Source organism: Oncorhynchus mykiss, chromosome 12 (assembly GCF_013265735.2).
Source record: "Oncorhynchus mykiss isolate Arlee chromosome 12, USDA_OmykA_1.1, whole genome shotgun sequence".
Classification (NCBI taxonomy): domain Eukaryota; kingdom Metazoa; phylum Chordata; class Actinopteri; order Salmoniformes; family Salmonidae; genus Oncorhynchus; species Oncorhynchus mykiss.
The window spans coordinates 63,393,115-63,413,944 of NC_048576.1; the positions used below are offsets into that span (position 1 = coordinate 63,393,115).

At 43.3% G+C, this 20,830-nt stretch overlaps 1 protein-coding gene across 3 annotated transcripts in view; it reads right to left on the bottom strand.

The window, feature by feature from the left end:
* Positions 1 to 19,563, bottom strand: part of camsap3 (calmodulin regulated spectrin-associated protein family, member 3) — a 53,172-nt gene extending 33,609 nt beyond the window's left edge. Inside the window, exons 1-2 of one of the 3 annotated variants that reach the window (XM_036938039.1) lie at positions 18,957 to 19,561; positions 4,580 to 4,842 (exon numbers count right to left, since the gene is read on the bottom strand). In XM_036938039.1, coding sequence (XP_036793934.1) covers positions 4,580 to 4,842; positions 18,957 to 19,089 — 396 coding nt within the window. In that variant the 5' untranslated portion in view covers positions 19,090 to 19,561. Of the gene's footprint in view, positions 1 to 4,579; positions 4,843 to 18,956 lie in introns of all 3 variants that reach the window. The other 2 variants (XM_036938041.1, XM_036938040.1) reach the window with 2 other exon arrangements.
* Between the last annotated feature and the right edge of the window lie 1,267 nt (positions 19,564 to 20,830).

Consider the following 20,830-nt stretch of genomic DNA (forward strand, 5'->3'; position numbering starts at 1 on the left):
GTTTTTTGGGGATATCTGTACTTTACTATTTATATTTTTGACAACTTTTACTTCACCACATTCCTAAAGAAGTTTTTACTCCATACATTTTCCCTGACACCCAAAAGTACTGGTTACATTTTGAATGCTTAGCAGGACAGAAAATGGTCCAACTCACACACGTATCAAGAGAACATCCCTGGTCATCCCCACTGCCTCTGATCTGGCGGACTCACTAAACACACATGCTTCATTTGTAAATTATGTCTGCGTGTTGGAGTGTGACCCTGGCTATACGTAAATAAATGTACAAATTTTAAAAAGTGTGCCGTGTGGTTTGCTTAATATAAGGAATTCGAAATCATTCATACTTTTGATACTTAAGTATATTTTAGCAATTACATTTACACTTCATACTTGAGTAAAAGTATAAACATATTTGGTTTTAAATATACTTAAGTAGTATTTTACTACTTTGGTTGGTGTGTGTGTGTGTGTGTGTGCATTCATGCGTGTATGACACAGATGAGCTTTCATATAAAGCCGCACACTACAGCAGCAGATTGCTGTTGCTCTAAAGCCGTTTACTGGCCGAGGCCCACATTGATGCACTGTTCCATCCTCCTAACGCTGTGCGTAAGTGTTGCATGACCCACTTTCCTCCCCTGACAGAGCCAGGCAGCGGCCCAGCTCAGACAGCAGCACTGTCTACAGCTCAAGCTCAGAGAGCACTACAAGTGCAAGTTGAGTAGCAGCAGCAGTAGCCTAACAGTGGTGAGTCTCACTACCAGCTGAGGCTGAGGGAGCCTCCCAGGCCTGGTGGCATGGCAGCAACACCATCACCACCATGGAGCTGAGACAGCACCAGCTGAACACAGAACAGCACAGACAGCACTAGCGGGAACACAGAACAGCACTAGCGGGAACACAGAACAGCACTAGCGGGAACACAGAACAGCACTAGCTGAGCACAGCGTAGCGCAACTCTCACCTCCACTATTCCATTGTTTCCATTGCGCCAGCCAGGCAAGCTCAATCGAGTGTTTGAAAGAACGTCAATACTATTTGAACCCAGGTCTGGATGAGACAGCACACCTCTCCCCTCACACACCACTGGTCCAATCGGTAGAAGGACCTGCAGACAGTGAATACACCACCTGGTACCCTGGACGACAGGTGGAGAGCTCCAGGCAGTTTCACGAGAGGCGTGCGCTGCTCAGCGTAACATTACACACTAGTTTTATTTGCAATAATTGCTCACAGCCGAGAACACTTGATAAAGCGGCTCGCCGGCCCAGTGTAGCTCCCCTGTTAGAGGCACCAGGCAGAGAAGCAGAGAGGCAGAGACAGAGAGAGGTGGAGGCAGGGGTAATGGAGCGTTCTACTTTCACCTGACCGACTATGAGGGAAACACGCCTGACTACAGCTACACAGGTTCTCCAGAGACTGACTTCGAGGCATTCAAATCACAGAGCCGGTGTCTGTTGGGCCGGTGTCTGCTAGGGGAGCTGCGCTGGATGGGGGTGAGAACATAGATGTTGTAGTGAATATTATACAGTATTAGATGGGGGGGGGGGGGGGTAATATGGTTAAAGTCACACTGTAAAAATTAGGAGAAGGTCAAAGTATGCTCATGCAGTCAAACTGTAGCCTTTGAATACAGCACTTTCATGATGTATAATGAGAATTCTGTGATGTCTATTGTGCTCCAGTTGGAATTCCATGAATTGTTTACAAAAGTCCTCCACATCTCATATTGATATGTCGAAGTCACATTTCAAAATAAAATCTAGGGCGTATAATATTGAATTAGTTAGAGACTAACATTACAGACGGTGGTTAAATTGGGTATAGTGAAAGAAGAGACATGAAGCTGTAATGTTACACAGTTCCTATTTGAACTGGCTCAGCCCTCCAGAATAATGACAAGGTGAAGACATGGGTACAGAGATGAGGTAGACATTACATTTAAAAAAAATAATGTTTAATACTATTATTGCACACAGAGTGAGTACATGCAACTTATGTGACTTGTTAAGCACATGTTTACTCCTTAAATGATTTAGGCTTGCCATAACAAAGGGATTGAATACTAATTGACATTTCAGCTGTTCATGTGTAATTAAATTGGTCAAAAACAATTTAATTTCTAAAAACCTATTTCCACTTTGACATTATGGCCAGTGACACCAAATCTCAATTTAATCTATTTTAAATGCAGGCTGTAACACAGCAAAATGTAGATAAAGTCAAGGGGTGTGAATACTTTCTGAAGGTACTGTCTTTAATCTTTAGTCTAATAAACTGCATGGATTATGGATGGTCTATTGGATGGTCTATTTCTCACATAACACACTTAAGACACTTTAACGGTACAAAAAGATCCCACCGTGTCAAACGAACAAATTATCGGATTGCCATTTATCAAATTGTACCGAAACTCCCTTTTTCCGTCACAGCGGTTGTGATTCGCATAAAAACTGTGGATGGAAATGTGGTTAGAGAGAGAGAAACACACACACAAAGAAAGAAGAGAAGAGAGAGAGCCAGCTACCAGCTCGTAACAGAGCCCAACGTGTTCTCTTAACAAAGGGAGCTCTGGTTTCACTGGTGCTGAGCAGTTTACCCATTGCTCTATTCTACAGTTGTGGCCAAAAGTTTTGAGAATGACACAAATATTATTTTCACAAAGTCTGCTGCCTCAGTTTGTATGATGGCAATTTGCATATACTCCAAAATGTTATGAAGAGTGACCAGATGAATTGCAATTAATTGCAAAGGCCCTCTTTGCCAGGCAAATGAACTGAATTCCAAAAAAAACATTTCCACTGACATGTCAGCCCTGCCACAAAAGGACCAGCTGACATGTCAGTGATTCTCTCGTTAACACAGGTGTGAGCGGTTCAATTGTTGTGAAGAAGGCTTCAGGGCGGCCCAAAAAGTCAAGCAAGCGCCAGGACCGTCTCCTAAAGTTGATTCAGCTGCGGGATCAGGGCACCACCAATACAGAGCTTGCACAGGAATGGCAGCAGGCAGGTGTGAATACATCTGCACGCACAGTGAGGAGAAGACTTTTGGAGGATGGCCTGGTGTCAGGAAGGGCAGCAAAGAAGTCACTTCTCTCCAGGAAAAACATCAGGGACAGACTGATATTCTGCAAACGGTACAGGACTGCTGAGGACTGGGGTAAAGTCATTTTCTCTGACGAATCCCCATTCTGAATGTTTGGGGCATCCGGTAAAAAGCTTTTCCGGAGGAAACAAGGTGAGCGCTACCATCAGTCCTGTGTCATGCCAACAGTAAAGCATCATGAGACCATTCATGTGTGGGGTTGCTTCTCAGCCAAGGGAGTGGGCTCACTCACAATTTTGCCTAAGAACACAGCCATGAATAAAGAATGGTACCTACACATCCTCCGAGAGCAACTTCTCCCAACCATCCAGGAACAGTTTGGTGACGAACAATGCCTTTCCAGCATGATGGAGCACCTTGCCATAAGGCAAAAGTGATAACTAAGTGGCTTAATCCCATTGGGAACTTGTGGTCAATCCTCAAGAGGCGGGTGGACAAACAAAAACCCACAAAAACCCACAAATTCTGACAAACTCCAAGCATTGATTATGCAAGAATGAGCTGCCAGTCAGGATGTGGCCAAGAAGTTAATTGACAGCATGCCAGGGCAGATTGCAGAGGTCTTGAAAAAGAAGGGTGAACACTGCAAATATTGACTCTTTGCATCAACTTCATGTAATTGTCAATAAAAGCCTTTGACACTTATGAAATGCTTGTAATTATACTTCAGTATTCCATAGTAACATCTGACAAAAATATCTAAAGACACTAAAGCAGCAAACATTGTGGAAATTAATATTTGTGTAATTCTCAAAACTTTTGGCCACGACTGTAAGGCCTAGTCAGAGCCACCTATTGTCTCGGAAACACTACCTTCTCCAGGCCTCCCAGGCCTCCCTCCCAGTCCCACCCCTACCATGCTACACCCAGAATTAAGACTGAATCCCCCCTGACGTACCCCTGGTCCTCACAGCTGGATCCACTCATCTTCAGGGGCCCGGAAAGGGGGTATTTTTTTTTATGTTGTCTAATCCGTGGAATCAAAGCATAAACAAGTCCCTTCCTGTGCGACCCAACCCTAACCCACGCACCCCCTCCCCATACATGCCCACCCTACACACCCCAATCCCCCTCCATTGCTTTAACATCCCCGCTCCCCCTGGACCAGCAGTCTGAGGGTGACCAGACAATGCCTGTGTGTGTCCCTATTAGGCAGACCATATGCCCAGGCGACCAGATCGATCACAGCCGAATGGATTATTGTGACATCAGGACCGGTCCAGTGGCAGTTTCCAGCGCAGCTTCGATCTTCCCTCAATTGAACCTGTGTGTTGTGGCAGTCATCCCAATCCCATCCCAGGGGCATTACCATTAGAGACAAAGACTGGTGGCGAAACAGAAATCTTCCTCTATTTCCCATAACTCGAACCAGTCTCTCGTGTCAGACGAAACCTAACATAACACGAGACTTGGCTCTTGGCGCCAAGATTACCATGTCAACACGCCATATGCCACACCCATCTCTTACCATTTTGATTGGTTTATGCCGGAGGTCCGCGTCAGTCACGGGGACGTCTTGATCTTTGGGGGTCACGCCCCTGTTGGCGAGGAGCTGCAGCAGGGTTGCGTTGTCTTTTGGGGCCCCTGACCCCCCCTGGTCCGCCTGCAGCAGACCGTAGGTGCGGCAGTAGAGTTCAGAGGAGAGCAGGAGGCGTGTGACGGGGGGCTTCAGGTGCTCCTGCTCATACTGGTCACAGTAGAAGGGCTCCCGCAACTCCACTGGAACATGCTCTACGGACGGAGAAGAGGGACAAAAACAGTGAGGGAAATAATCATGTGGGAGCAGAGTACACTATTAATAGGGAAAACAAGGTCACTCTGAGGGAGAAAATACAGAAAAGACACCCGGACTGCATCCAATATACCAGATAGGGATGGACTGCATCCAATATACCAGATAGGGATGGACTGCATCCAATATACCAGATAGGGATGGACTGCATCCAATATACCAGATAGGGATGGACTGCATCCAATATACCAGATAGGGATGAACTGCATCCAATATACCAGATAGGGATGGACTGCATCCAATATACCAGATAGGGATGTGAGAAATTAAACATTTTTCTTAACGTTTAAAGCCCCAATGTTTTATCGGTGTTCCATTTAAAACAATAACAACAATAAGAAAGCTTTGCTGCTGCAAGAAACGGTTTGGGTCCCTGTCAGATGGTTAAGTATCGCACCTGTACTACCATTACCGTACCTCAATTCCAACTCGGAAAGTTTGCATTTCGTTCTCATTTCACTTCTCAAAGTATTGCCATACAGGCCTTCGCTGCTGTCATTTGCCTTTCTCTGCCATTTTTCCAACTGTTAACGACAATGACTTAGTGGTGGAGAGACGACTCCTTGCACGTTGACTCCCCTTTCGGACTGTCAAGATTCGATTCCGGTAGGATTCCGTATTTTTGGAACGGAAGAGACTGTTCTCGGAAGTACTGGAACTAATCAAACACTCGCATCTTTCATAGCGAGCTAGCGAGGGACGGAGAGAGAACGGAGGTGCACAGTATAGGCAGTAGGGCGCTGGGAACGATACCAGTATCGTGATACACTACATGACCAAAAGTATGTGGACACCTGCTCGTCGAACATCTCATTCCAAAATCAAGGGCATTAATATGGAGTTGGTCCCTCATTTTGCTGCTATAACAGTCTCCACTCAGCCGTAATGTTGGAAACATCATTATGTTGTCATACAGAGTCACATTTAGTTTTTAAAGGACCGACTAGTTTGACCTGCTTCGTGTTTACATTTTTGAAATTGAAAAAATTCCTTCGATACTGGTATCGTCACGGCCCTAATAGGCATGTCGGCTACCAGACAGACAGACAATATATCAGCAATTAAAAGCTGTATCTCACAATGCCATGCTGTATCTCGCAGATTTCTTGGCTTGCCATGTCTCGCAACTTCAGTAATCACCAATGAATAGGATATTGAGGTTGAGCGCGATTCAACACTTCCGCTCTCACAATCACACAAAGTATCTGCCCATGTGCGCAGGTTCCCTTCACGTGTTGACAGCGTGGCAGCTAGGGAACCAATGCTCTTAGTTGTCATGAAAATTGACCCACTATGCTGTTTACTTTCTGCATCTACAAAAACGTTATTACATTTTTGTATTATTTTTGTATTTTTTATAATTAGGTTTGGGATTTTTCTTAACATTAATCCCAATTTCATTTTAACGTTTAAACTTTCACACCCTTAATACCAGAGGTCTTTAAAAGGAATAGGGTGCCATCTCAGACACAATCTCTCAGCTGTTTGTTCTGGATATGGGACAGGAACACGAAGTTCAAAGTCCTAACAATATCATTGGCAAAACACAGTTTAAAGTCCTGTTGTCAGATAAACACATATTCTGTTTGTCACTTAGTATCTAATAAAAACAAACTTAAAGTGGATGTTTCCTCATCAATTATACACTGAGTATACAAAACACTAGGAAAACCTGCACTTTCCATGACAGGCTGATCAGGTGACACCAGCTGAAAACTATGATCCTTTATTGATGTCACTTGTTAAATCCACTTCAAACCAGTGTAGATGAAGGGGAGGAGACAGGTTAAAGAAGGATTTTAAACATTGAGCCATGGGTTGCGTATACGTGTGCCATTCAGAGGGTGAATGGGCAAAACAAAAGATTTAAGTGCCTTTGAACGAGGTATGTTAGTAGGTGCCAGCCGCACTGGTTTGAGTGCGTCAAGAACTCCAACGCTGCTGGGTTTTCACACTCAACAGTTTCCTGTGTGTATCAAGAATTGTCCACCACCCAAAGGACATCCAGCCAACTTGACACAAATGTGGGAATCATTGAAATTAACATAGGCCAGCATCCCTGTGGAACGCTTTCGAAACCTTGTAGAGTCCGTGCCCTGACGAATGGAGTATGTTCTGAGGGCAAAAGGGGATGCAATTCAAAATTAGGAAGGTGTTCCTAATGTTTTGTACACTCAGTGTATAATGAAGGTATAGAGTATGGATAGACAAAGCTAGACTGCCTTGTAACTACAATCTGAGTGAAGGGCCGAGTAGGGGTTAAACGAAGGTGTGTGCGAGCGTATGTGTGTTTGTGTGTGCGCGTGGCGTGCATTTGTGTGTGCATATGGCATGCGTCTCGGTGTTGTGTTTCCCACAGCAAATCCAGCCAGCCAATCATAGGGCCTGCAGGAGACAGACAAGGTTACAGAGACAGGCATGATACACTGGTTACAATTTGATCCTTCCTGGGGGCTAGTACCAACTCCTCCCTCCATTTCCCTGTCTGTAAGTGTTTGATCAGCAGTTCAGGTCTGATGGTGTCGTTCCCGTGGGGGAAGAATGACACTGTGGTGCATTCCATTTCCAACCCCACATCAGTCAGTCAGTGTTTGCATCCCAAATGGCACCCCATTCCCTGTATAGTGCACTACCCTGGCCATTTGGGATGCGGTCAGTATGGAACCACATTATCAGTCTGGGTCAAGAGGAGTGAAATGACATGACATCCAGGCCCAGAGGTTAGCGTCAGCATCGGAGAATTACCAGACAGAGCCCTGTGGTATTGGTAGATAATGCCTAATGAACAAGGCCCTGGTTAACAGAAGAGAACAGACTACCTTGGCCTAGCCATGAAGAAAAGCTAATGTTCATTTTTTCTTATGTGCCCCGTTGAACACGACCCTGGTGTTTTATTTTCAGCTGAGGGCAGTCTTTGTGGGAAATGATCTTTAAGGCGAGTTCTATAAAGAGTTGACAGGAACCTATGCTTTGTGGCACATTTCTCACAGTACAGCTAGGACAAGAAAGTCACCTGAACCTTGCGAAAGGGCAAACCAAAAGAGTGTCTCTGCCCCAAATGGCACCATATTCCCTTTATAGTGCACTACTTTTGACTAGCTCAGGTCAGTGCATTATAAGGGGAATAGGGTACCATTTGAGACAGGCACGCGGTTTCCACCTCAATGGAGCACACAGCACCATGTAGGAAACAAGTCCCTTTAGCGCAGCACATGATGTGAAGCACAGTCCAGGAAGATGTTGAAGAGCACAAAGTAAACACGACTTGGACTGGTTTTCAGTAAACACAGCCACACACACACCACACAAAACCCAATACAAACATGAACCTGAAAATCCACATCTGACACACGCTCTTAAACTGGTTTGGCGGTATTCAGAGTGGATGAGACTGGGGCTGTTATGGTGGATGAGACTAGGGCCGTTACGGTGTGACCGTATTACCGCCACACCAGCGGTAATCAAGGTAATTAGGCTTCTCCAAGCTCTGATGCTGCTGATGGTCATTAGTATCCTACCAAACTTGCTAACTGCCTGGTACTCAGCACTCTTATTGTCCCTTTAAAATCACTCTGACATCAATGCAAATGTAATCGAAAATCTAATCAAACACTTCATGAGAGCCCACAAGCTCCTGTTGCGCAACATTTCTGTAGGCTACGATATTTATTTCTCAACTTTCCTAATATTAAGCACATTGCTTCTCTTTACAACAGGGGTATAGCCTACCTGGCTGGCATGAAAATGAACCACGGGGAAAAGCGTTCTCCATTCACTATGTAAGTGCATAGAGACGTATTTTATTTCAGCTGACCCTGTTTAGAGACAGGTGCATGATAATGGTCCATTCTGAATCCAAAACAAATTTCATACACATTATTTATTATATGTAAAGACAAGATTAAATCAGGAACAGCCTCATGGGTGACAATATTAGCGTATCACTTGTGAATTATATATTACCATTCGTGAATGATGCCCAGCTTGTGTGCAGTAAGGCAAGAAACAGCCACTTTTTCAAAATCATAGTCGCACACCTCATGTAGCCTAGCCCATAGGCCTATATGTTTTGATAAGGTTTGTATCACAACTAAAGTGGCCAAATAATTTAAAAGAAGTTAAGCACATTCATCAGCTTTACAACAGGTAGCGTTAACTGGCATACATACGCAGCACGTGAGTTTCAATGCGCTTATGAACAGTTCATCAACATTTTTAAGCTAAACGTTCTGATCTGTTGCATCAGCCACATTGCATAAAAACGATTGTTTGATGCTAGTGGTTGTATTAATTTGGGATTGATCGCATCCCACAACTGTCCCTGACTATGTTTGGAATATTTCTTTCTTGCACAGAATAGGTCAACTGTTGTACTATGGGTGATAGTACAACAGTTTACCTATTCTGTTGACCTATTTATCCCCCATAGTACAAAAGTTGATAGGCCTACTCATCTTGTTGGCTAACGAAAAGTCAAATGTGGACAGTTCATCCAATATCTTAAATGTGCACCCTCGAATTGGATAAGTATGCATGCAAGATTTGTCTCCCCAATTTCGTGGTATCCAATTGTTATGTAGCTACTATCTTGTCTCATCGCTACAACTCCCGTGCGGGCTCGGGAGACACAAAGGTTGAAAGTCATGCGTCCTCCGATACACAACCCAACCAAGCTGCACTGCTTCTTAACACAGCGCCATCCAACCCGGAAGCCAGCCGCACCAATGTGTCGGAGGAAACACCGTGCACCTGGCAACCTTGGTTAGCACGCACTGAGCCCGGCCCGCCAAAGGAGTCGCTGGTGCGCGATGAGAAAAGGATTTCCCTACCGGCCAAACCCTCCCTAACCCGGACGACGCTAGGCCAATTGTGCGTCGCCCCATGGACCTCCCGGTCGCGGCCGGTTACGACACAGCCTGGGCGCAAACCCAGAGTCTCTGGTGGCACAGCTGGCGCTGCAGTACAGCGCCCTTAACCACTGCGCCACCCGGGAGGCCTCACACAAGATTTTTTTGAGGTGGCATTACAGCCACACAAAGGGGATGCAGCTGGGAAATTCAAGGAATTATCAAGTGCTTATCAAAATTGTGAATGAGAGACTGATGAAGTGTGTACAGCCTGCGCAAATAAAGTAGAGCTCATGCCTTTTATGCAACTTTTTTCAATTCATCATTAGAGTCGCATCATAAAGCCTTAGAATGTATTAAAAATCAAAGCATATAGCCCAACCTTTGTATCACAACTAAAGTTACATAAATAATTAAGCAGAGGGGCTGTTAACTGCTCAACACAAAATAGCTGCATGTGTGCACTCCCTCAAATCGTTTGGAAAAAATATTCAGCTATGTTCAATTGTATTCTTCCTATATTCTTATATAAAATAATATAGCAAAGTGTATATAAAATAATGCCCAGGAATTCTAAGCAAATCTTGTCTGCTAAATGAACTAGTGTAGCCCACAGCCATATGGCATAGCCAGACCAGGACCTAACATAAGGACAACTCAGAGTATGCTATTCTGTTCTTCTGAAACAGACTACATTTTCTTCATATAATGTTTCTTTAGACCTGTCTAAAATAAATTATGGATTTATTGTGATGGTGTAGGCTTTATTAAATGGATTTATTAGAGACCTTTTAAAATGTAGATGTTCCAAATGTCTGCATCAGTGGCTTGTAGGCTATGCGTGGAAGCCAGGAGATGCTAAATGTGTTTGTTAATTAACGGTCAATTACCGTGAGACTGGCAGTTATTTTCTTGACAGTCACCGGCTGACAACATTTCGTGACCGCCACAGCCCTAGATGAGACCGACGTGGCCTATTCGATGGACAGTAAATGTAGCCTACACACAGACTAATTTTCAAACCCTACGGTAAACAGTTGGAAGGCTGAAAACAATGAGAAAGGAACAGTTAGGTTAGTATCTGAAAGGAGACTTAAAAAAGGGACATCACATGGTGAACTCTGACTCATCAGATCAGAGGAGATTGAAGGATAAAGGCAGTCGCCCGACCATGTTGTCGTTTTGTCATTAGGGTTCCTTTAATTAAGTTAATGGTTTTATTTAGGGCACACAATAGCATGGGTAGCTTTTCCCAAAAACAACATTCCATTTACCTCCCTCCGGCTTTCTGTACTTTCACAGACTTCCCCACTACAACTTTTCGCAACAGAAAACAAAACAATAATCTGTGTTCTTACAGGACAAGTTCATGAAGTACCACTCCGTTTCTCAAAGGTTTGTGCCTCCAACTGAACACAACCCAGGTGTAGAATACTAGTATGTCAAATAAAGAAAGATTACATTGGGGTGTGTGAATGTTCCTTTGTGGTTAAACCACAGGACATTGTTAGCAGTATAAACGTTTCATGCAAACTGACTGACCAAGTGAGGGAGGTTAAACTACGGGTGCATCTTAATAGTCTAAAGCAGTTGACCTTTTCTCATCTCCTTTCCCTCCTCCACTCTGATTCAAAAGAACTGGACTGATGGAAGGAAGCACATTGGCCCGCCAAGTTGCTAGACTATTGAAATGCAACATAAGATACCGCATTGATCACACAAGGCGTTTTCAGACACTGCACGTGGAATAATAATAATGTTTTCAGGATTTTCAGTGCAGTTCCACCACACACCACCAGGACGTCACTATACAACGTGGATAATTTGTTTTTTTTTTAAATTGCATAATGCAAAGTAAGATGCAAAGCAAGATGGATACAGTCGATACAAGCATAATTTCCCTGTGGGACGGTCCAGAAGGATGAACGACCAGTCTGTGTCACACACGTCATCAGGTTGAAACAGACAGACAGGGAAGCAGCAGCAGCTGGAAATAGACGTTTTGCAAATGGGATTTCAGGTATTGGGAACCGCAGTTTTAAAAAAGGCCTGCAGCACACCTGCTCTCTTTCAAGTAAAACAACAGCCGTTCACACTTTGTTTGACAAAAAAATACTTAGGACACAAAGGAAATTGAATAAGAGTTAGAAAATAAGAGTGAGTGGAAAGCAGGAAAAGGGTAACGAGTCAGCAGTAAATGGAGGATAACAATGTCACCAGGACATTGATATCCATACCCCCTCAAGAGGATAGTATTTTGAGAGCAAACACTAACCTGTCCGACTTGTGTAAACTGAGTGAGTGAGTGTATTAACCGGGCAACTGGTTCCAGGAAAGCAGCCGCTCAACTATCACTGTAACAGGTCAGGGGTCAGGGCATATCTTTTGGTCTAGGTGAGGGGTCAAAGGTCATACATGAGCTGGGTTGTAATAAAACATCATACAAATTTGGTGAGTAATACACAAATGGCTCAAACAACTTACACAAGCACTATAAGTGAATAGTCTAAGGTAAATTGGGGTAAAAGGTAGTGATGGAGTAGAATATAAAAGAGCTCTGCTCTGTGTGTGGTCTACTACACCCCAACCCCACTACTGACAGGACAAGGCAGGGGGATGCACCAGAGAAGAGGTCCATGTAGTCCTATTTATAATTGATCGATTGAATTAGCCCGACCGGTCAGTCTTGTCATAAACATCAGACATGTGGCCGTCAACAAGTGGACAGTCACAAACTAAAAACACTGAAATAGGACTACACACAGAGGCTGGCCCTAGTTTCAATCGAAGCGTCATTATGGGTAAGATTCTGTAAGGATCGATTCTGTCCCTCTCCATTCCAGTGAACTGTACACCAGGTAGAGCACTGACTGACTGGCTGGCTGACTGGCTGGCAGACTGACGGACAAACTGACTGGTTTACTGGCTGGCTGACCAGCGTTACATTTCAGAAGGGTTGTCATGGGAACAGTGAACACATTAAGACCACTTAGTTTTAATTAAGGGCCGAACAAAGCAGCTGCCAGAAGCAGACAGAGGCCCACACATTTCCTGATTAGAGGCCGGGGTCCAGTGTACTCAGACTGGCCTGCGAAGATCGTTCATGAACATGTCTACACCTTAAATAATTCAGAAAGAACCTCTGACACGCTCAACTGTGCAAGGTAAGTGCTAAGAGGGAGGGAGGGAGAAAACAGTCTCAAAATGTCTGCTTTAAGTGAGAACACCCAAATTAGTATCTACGATCAAATAAGATGTACTTCAAATGATTATCCTAGAAAATATCAAAAATAATTTATAGAACATCAATCACAATGTTGTTGTGGACAATTGTTGATCCGTTGTTGTCGCTGTGGTGATATGCCTCCAAAGCATGTTCACAGGAATATCAAAACCTTCATTATACGGTGGGAGAGGCTGAGTGCCTTTAGGACAAAGACAGGCCTCGTTTTAAGACTGGCAACTAATGGTGAACATGTTATTATCCCGTGGATTAATGTTCCACATGACCCCCCCCCCCCCCTCTGGTTCAAGTTGATTTGCCGATTGCCTGAAACACCCCTCGAAATAACTACAGGCCTCAGGGTTTTGGTGTCTACAGGTTGAGGTTAACTACACACACACTTCAGACATCATGGGTTACCAGCATTCTTGTCTATTGTTAAAACTAGGGCGTACTGAAAAAGATAATAATATGCCATTTAACAGACGCTTTTATCAAAAAGGGACTTACAGTCATGATTGTAGTCATCTTACGCACAGGTGGTCACAGGAATCGAACCCACTATCCTGGCATTGCAACTGCCATGCTCTTTCAAATTCAATGTGACATCTTTGGTTAAATAAGGAATAAATTAAATGAAAAATGTTACATTTAAAAACTATTACTGGTTTGTGTATAACAATTTTGATATAAATCCCCCAAGACTTGAATGCCTCAATTATGAGACATACATACAGTGCATTCAGAAAGTATTCAGACCCCTTGAATTTTTCCACATTTTGTTATGTTACAGCCTTATTCTATTCTAAAGATTTTTTTAGATCATCAATCGACACACAATACCCCATAATGACAAAGCAAAAACTGTTTATTTGAAATGTTTGCAAATGTATTCAAAATCTAAAACAGAAATACCTTATTTAAACACAGTTGAAGTCGGAAGTTAACATACACTTAGGTTGAAGTCATTAAAACTCGTTTTTCAACCACTCCACAAATTTCTTGTTAATAAACTACAGTTTTGGCAAGTCGGTTAGGACATCTACTTTGTGCATGACACAAGATATTTTTCCAACAATTGTTTACAGACAGATTATTTCACTGTATCACAATTCCAGTGGTTCAGAAGTTTACATACACTAAGTTGGCTGTGCCTTTGAAACAGCTTGGAAAATTCCAGAAAAGTATGTCATGGCTTTAGAAGCTTCTGACAAGCTAATTGACATAATTTGAGTCAATTGGAAGTGTACCTGTGGATGTATTTCAAGGCCTACCTTCAACGCAGTGCCTCTTTGCTTTACATCATGGGAAAATCAAAAGAAATCAGCCAAGACTTCAGAAAGAAATTGTAGACATCCACAAGTCTGTTCATCCTTGGGAGCAATTTCCAAATGCCTGAAGGTACCACGTTCATATGTACAAACAATAGTACGCAAGTATAAACACCATGGGACCACGCAGCCGTCATACTGCTCAGGAAGGAGATGCAATCTATCTCCTAGAGATGAACGTACTTTGGTGTGAAAAGTGCAAATCAATCCCAGAACAGCAGCAAAGGACCTTGTGAAGATGCTGGAGGAAACAGGTACAAAAGTATCTATATCCACAGTAAAACGAGTCCTATATCGACATAACCTGGAAGGCCGCTCAGCAAGGAAGAAGTCACTGCTCCAAAACCACCATAAAAAAGCCAGACTACAGTTTGAAACTGCACATGGGGATAAAGATTGTACTTTTTGGAGAAATGTCCTCTGGTCTGATGAAACAAAAATATAACTGTTTGGCCATAATGACCATCGTTATGTTTGGAGGCCGAAGAACACCATCCTAACCGTGAAGCATGAGGGTGGCAGCATCATGTTGTGGGGGTGCTTTGTAACTGGAGGGACTGGTGCACTTCATGAAATAGATGGCATCATGAGAAAGAAAAATTATGTGGATATATTGAAACAACATCTCAAGACATCAGTCAGGAAGTTAAAGCTTGGTCGCAAATGGGTCTTCCAAATGGACGATGACCCCAAGCATACTTCCAAAGTTGTGGCAAAATCGCTTAAGGACAACAAAGTCAAGGTATTGGAGTGGCCATCATAAAGCCCTGACCTCAATCCTATAGAAAATGTGTGGGCAGAACTGAAAAAGTGTGTGCAAGCAAGGAGGTAGAGTGGCCAGACAGAAGCCACTCCTCAGTAAAAATACACATGACAGCCCACTTGGAGCTTGCCAAAAGGCACCTAAAGACTCTCACAGACCATGAGAAAGAAGACTCTCTGGTCTGATGAAACCAAGATTGAACTTTTTGGGCTGAATGCCAAGCGTCACGTCTGGAGGAAACCTGGCATCATCCCTACAGTGAAGCATGGAGGTGGCAGCATCATACTGTGGGGAGGTTTTTCAACGGCAGGGACTGGGAGACTAGTCAGGATCAAGGCAAAGATATAAGGAGCAAAGTACAGAGAGATCATTCATGAAAACCTGATCCAGTGTGCTCAGGACCTCAGACTGGGGCAAAGGTTCACCTTCCACCAGGACAAGAACCCTAAGCACACAGCCAAGACAACACAGGAGTGGCTTCTGGACAAGTCTCTAAATGTCCTTGAGTACCCCAGCGAGAGCCTAGACTTGAACCCGGTCTAACATCTCTGGAGAGACCTGAAAATAGCTGTACAGTGATGCTCCCCATCCAATCTGTCAAAGCTTGAGAGGATCTGCAGAGAAGAATGGGAGAAACTCCCCAAATACAGGTGTGCCAAGCTTGTAGGGTCACACCCAAGTAGACTCAATGCAGTAATCGCTGCCAAAGGTACTTCAAGTACTGAGTAAAGGGTTAAAATAAATACTTATGGAAACGTCGTATTTAAGTTTATTATTTTAAAAAAGAAGGGTTTTGCTTTGTCATTATGGGGTATTGTGTGTAGGTTGATGAGGGGGTGAAAAACTATTTCAGAATAAGGCCATTTTAGAATAAGGCTGTACCATAAAGCGTGGAAAAAGTCCAAGGGTCTGAATACTTCACGATTGCACTGTATAGTGTGAATGTCAGCAGTTCAGTAAGTCGCTTTAGATCATTTGGATAATTAAAGCCTCTGCTATGACCCGATTTTGTATAGCTCATGAAGGATCTGTAAAACAGGTAGGTAGGTGGTCCTGATCCTACCATCTGTGTACAACAGTTACCTCAGACAGACACAGACACTATGGTGGACCAGGGGCCATCCCAGAACAGAGCATAGCAGGGATCCCCTACTGACCTATAAATTCCCACAGAGCCACAGCATAATGACATCCTAGGGCTTCAACATGAATACCCTTCCCATCATAGACCAGGGTTAGGTTCAGTAGGGCACACCGTAGCAAAACGTTCTGCAACTAATTTCCTTTTAAATCCACAAAGGGAGATGAACAAGTAAACACTTAGGGCAGAAGGGTAGAGAGTCGGGATGCAGCACTAGATCCTCCTTAGGTCCTCCTCACTTATTGACTCAGTCTCACACCCAACCCAAGACACACTGATGATCAGAACATGAGTCATAATTATGAACAGGACACAGCTCTAGCAAGGTGGAGCTACAAAGCAGCGACAGGTTTCAGGCGCAGTGAACAAACAAGAGATGTTTTTATAACCTTTGTTCACTGGGAACTCTGTTTTATCACAGACAGACAGACAGACAGACAAATCAAGTAGGCTAATCAATATTGTCATTCATTCCTTATTTAACCAGGGAAGTCAGATTGAGTTTGACATAGCATCTTTCATATCTATCTGTTCACCCATTCCATGAGTTGCTCTCTCTCTCTCGTATGCTCTGACCCCCGTGTAAACAAACTAATTTAGCTATTTTGTTTTATTATTAGATTTTTACAGAGATAACAGATATCAATTAGTCTGCTTGATGTCTGACAAAACTAGAGACATCTTAGTGTGTGCGGGTGGGTGTGTGTGGGTGTGTGTGGGTGTTTATTGTCATGAATTCAGTCAGGGTACTCCCAAGCTCTTTTCATTATCCCTGGCTAGCCAGGGAAATCAGGGACCTTTGTTAACATTTCAGGAATGTGAAGGAAGGTTATCGTTACAGGACTTCTAAATGAAGCCCTTTTTAACCAAGATCGGCATGGTTCTTCACTGTTTACTATGTGTAGTAGCATGTCTTATGTGCAGTAGGACTATGCATTAATCAAGAGTTCTGGACTGTGGCTAGGGTTGACCAATAAGAGAGCTTATGTATAGTAAGAGAGCACTTGATAAGAGTACTCCATATCCTCATATTATAAGTAATACAAACATACATAGATGCTGGTGTATGGTGGTTGGTTATTGGTTCTGTCCTTTCCCATCTATACTGAACAAAAATATAAAACGCAACAAGTGTTGGTCCCATGTTTCATGAGCTGAAATAATATATTCCAAAAATGTTCCAAGCACAAAAAGCTTACTTCTCTCAAATTGTGTGCACAAATTTGTTTACATCCCTGTTAGTAAGCTCTTACCCTTTGGCAATATAATCCATCAATCTGACAGGTGTGGCATATCAAGAAGCTGATTAAACTGTATGATCATTACACAGGTGCACCTTGTGCGGGGGACAATAAAAGGCCACTAAAATGTGCAGTTTTGTCACAACACAATGCCACTGATGTCTCAAGTTGAGGGAGCATGCAATTGGCATGCTGACTGCAGGAATATCCCCCAGAGCTGTTGCCAGATGATTGAATGTTCATTTCTCTACCATAAGCCGGCGTTTTAGAGAATTTGTCAGTACTTCCAACCGGCCTCATAAATGCCGACCATTTGTAACCACGCCAGCCCAGGACCTCCACATCGGGCTTCTTTACTTGCGGGATCGTCTGAGACCAGCCACCTGGACAGCTGATGAAACTGAGGAGTATTTCTGTATGTAATAAAGCCCTCTTGTGTGGAAAAACTCATTCTGATTGTCTGGGCCTGGCTCCCAAGTGGGTGGGCCTATGCCCTCCTAGGCCCACCCATGACTGCGCCCCTGCCCAGCCATGTGAAATCCATAGATTAGGGCCTATTGAATTCATTTCAATTGACTGATTTCCTTATATGAACTGTAATCATTGAAATTGTTGCGTTTATATTTTTGTTCAGTATAGATGTTCATTCAACTGGGGAGGGTAGGCGGCTTATATGAAACTAGAACGAGTTTCGTTTAAATAGTGTAGTAACGTTAAGCATATATCCAACAAACCGATTATCTTTAAGTGGGTGTGTATGCGCGTCATCGAAAGAGAACGGGTGGTTTCAGTAGGCTCCTACCATTGGCATTATTATAGAGAAATATACCATTATCGATACCTCCTGTTATATTATATTTAGATACATTATTAAAATCTTACTCTATTTGTGCAGCAGCTGACCTGACAATAGCCTATGTGTTTTTCAGTGGTGAACACTCGGTTCAGGTCAGGATATTTTATAGTCCCGGAGTTACTCGCCAGCCAAAATTAAATTAGTTCGATCCATTATTGGTGATTGAAATTAGACAAGCTGTCAAAACCGATGCCTCGTCACCATTTGCTAGGGGGGCCTCAATGCACCAGTCGAAATTGGCAAGCAAGCGAGCTGGATCTTAAATCAACTACTGTAGATCAAATAGGCTGCTGTGATCCAAACAAGGATGTTGTAAGGATATGTTTTTTCGACGTTATACAATATTCGGGCACAACACCTGGGAATCTGAGGAAGGACCGCTATTCGGGTTGAAATGGGGGTGCCGAGAAGGGCTACATCCCACACACGCTCTCTGTCCCACCTCTAACGTACTGTAGGCGACTCTTTGTGTGCCCAAAATCGCTGAGTTTACACAACCACAACGCGCAGTCAGTTCACCTTCATGCACGCGCTTTTCATTACACTGACAGTCGGGGAACAATGCTGGATTACATGGGAGAGAGGGGAATGTAGGAAAAACACAGAACAAAACATTATAAACGTTCGGCTACAATAGCCTAGGCCACATACCTGCATTGGCGTAAGATTTGGCCAAGACCCATCCCACACTTGCGCATATTTTTGCCCTGGTACAATCATACAGATCCAAAGGTTTTATGTCCGGGACTACAAAAGTCTTCCTCATCGCGTTGGAGTCCACCATAGCAAGTCCGCAGACGGGCCGTGGTAACCGGAGGGAGGTATAGACCTAGAAAATAGTTGGTGGCGAAAGAAAAAGCTTCAAATCAAGCATTCATTCTTTTATTTTTCGTATTCCATAACACTGTGGCTGAGGAACACGGATGTGTGTAATCGTTTTCTCGGGAAATATCCAGACACTATGGGCCCCAGCTCAGGATATATCCCGTTTCTCTCCTGATTACAGACCCCCCCCCCAAAAAAATGGTCATAAGATGAAGGCGCGCGGTCTTAAAGCCCTACTGAAGCCCCAACACATCGGGTTATAACAAATAAATAAATAAAGGCGTATTATTTCCCGTTTCGCCGTCCGCATTGCTAACGTTTGGTTAGCGCTGTACAGTAGGCTGGAGCCCCGTCGATGACTGATTTCCAGGTGCTCCACAATGGCATCACTCACTCAGCCAACTGGCCAATCGCGTTTGAGGAAGAGTGAAGGGGCGGGTTCTCAATCTTGTGAACGCAACCAGCAGGTAGCGAGCGGTATGATGACAGGTGCATTAGGTATGGCATAATATGAATTAGGTGGGTGAAACCTGCCGTGTTGAATTGAGCAAATAGCCCAAAGGAGGTTTCCATACACTTGTCTCCAAATATTGTCCTCTGACCATGAAACCTACCATACAGGTAAAAGAAAACGCCAACAATGATGCATTTTGAGATTTATATGCATTGTAGGCCTATACGTTTTAATTAAACAGGTGCATAAATGGCCTAGGTGCCATAAATGATTATGCAATGTAGGCATTTTTATCACAGGTCTCAAGTAGGCCTACTCTGTGTGGTTTTGAACAAAAAGCAGCCCACCAAATGATAAGCAACTTCTATCAAAATAAAACACATGGACTGCCACAAACCCCCAAATTGTACTAAAATAAACATGTGAAATGAGAGCCTAGGCCTTGATTTATTTTCTTTCCACTTTCCAGTCAACGCTCAAGCTTTGCAAACCACACAGAAAACACAGAATTCTCAGCAGGCACACAGATCTCCCAATCACATCACATGATGGCCTTGAAAGTTCCAAGAGCTCTCTCAGCAGTAACATTGTGACTATGTCCCAAATGGATCTCTATTCCTTATATAGTGCACTACTTTCGACCAGGGCCCATAAGGCTCTGATCAAAAGTAATACACTATGTAGGGAAAAGGGTGTCATTAGGGACGCAACCTGTGAGAGGATTACCTCTCAACTATTTTCATCTAATTATGGAAGAGAAGAACGCTAAGGCCTATTTCTTTTCCGTTCCAGGGTGATTCCTTTCTCTGAATAACTAACCGATCACTTAAAACAGGAGATGGAAGCAGTGGTGAAAAAAGTACAAAATGTTCATACTTGAGTAAAAGTAGAGATACCTTAAAAGACAATAACTAAAGTAAAAGTAAAAGTCACACAGTAAAATATTAATTGAGTAAGTCTAAAAGTATTTGGTTTTAAATGTACTTAAGGATCAAAGGTAAAAGTATACATCTTTTAAATTTCTTATATTAAGAAACCAGACGACACAATTTTATTTTTTGTATTTTTATTGACGGCTAGCCAGGGTCACAATTCAACAGACATAATTTACAAAGGAAGCATTGGTGTTTTGTGAGTCTGCCAGATCAGAGGCAGTAAGGATGACCAGGGATGTTCTCTTGATAAGTGTGTGAATTAGACCATTCTCCTGTCCTGCTAAGCATTAAAAATGTACGAGTACTTTTGG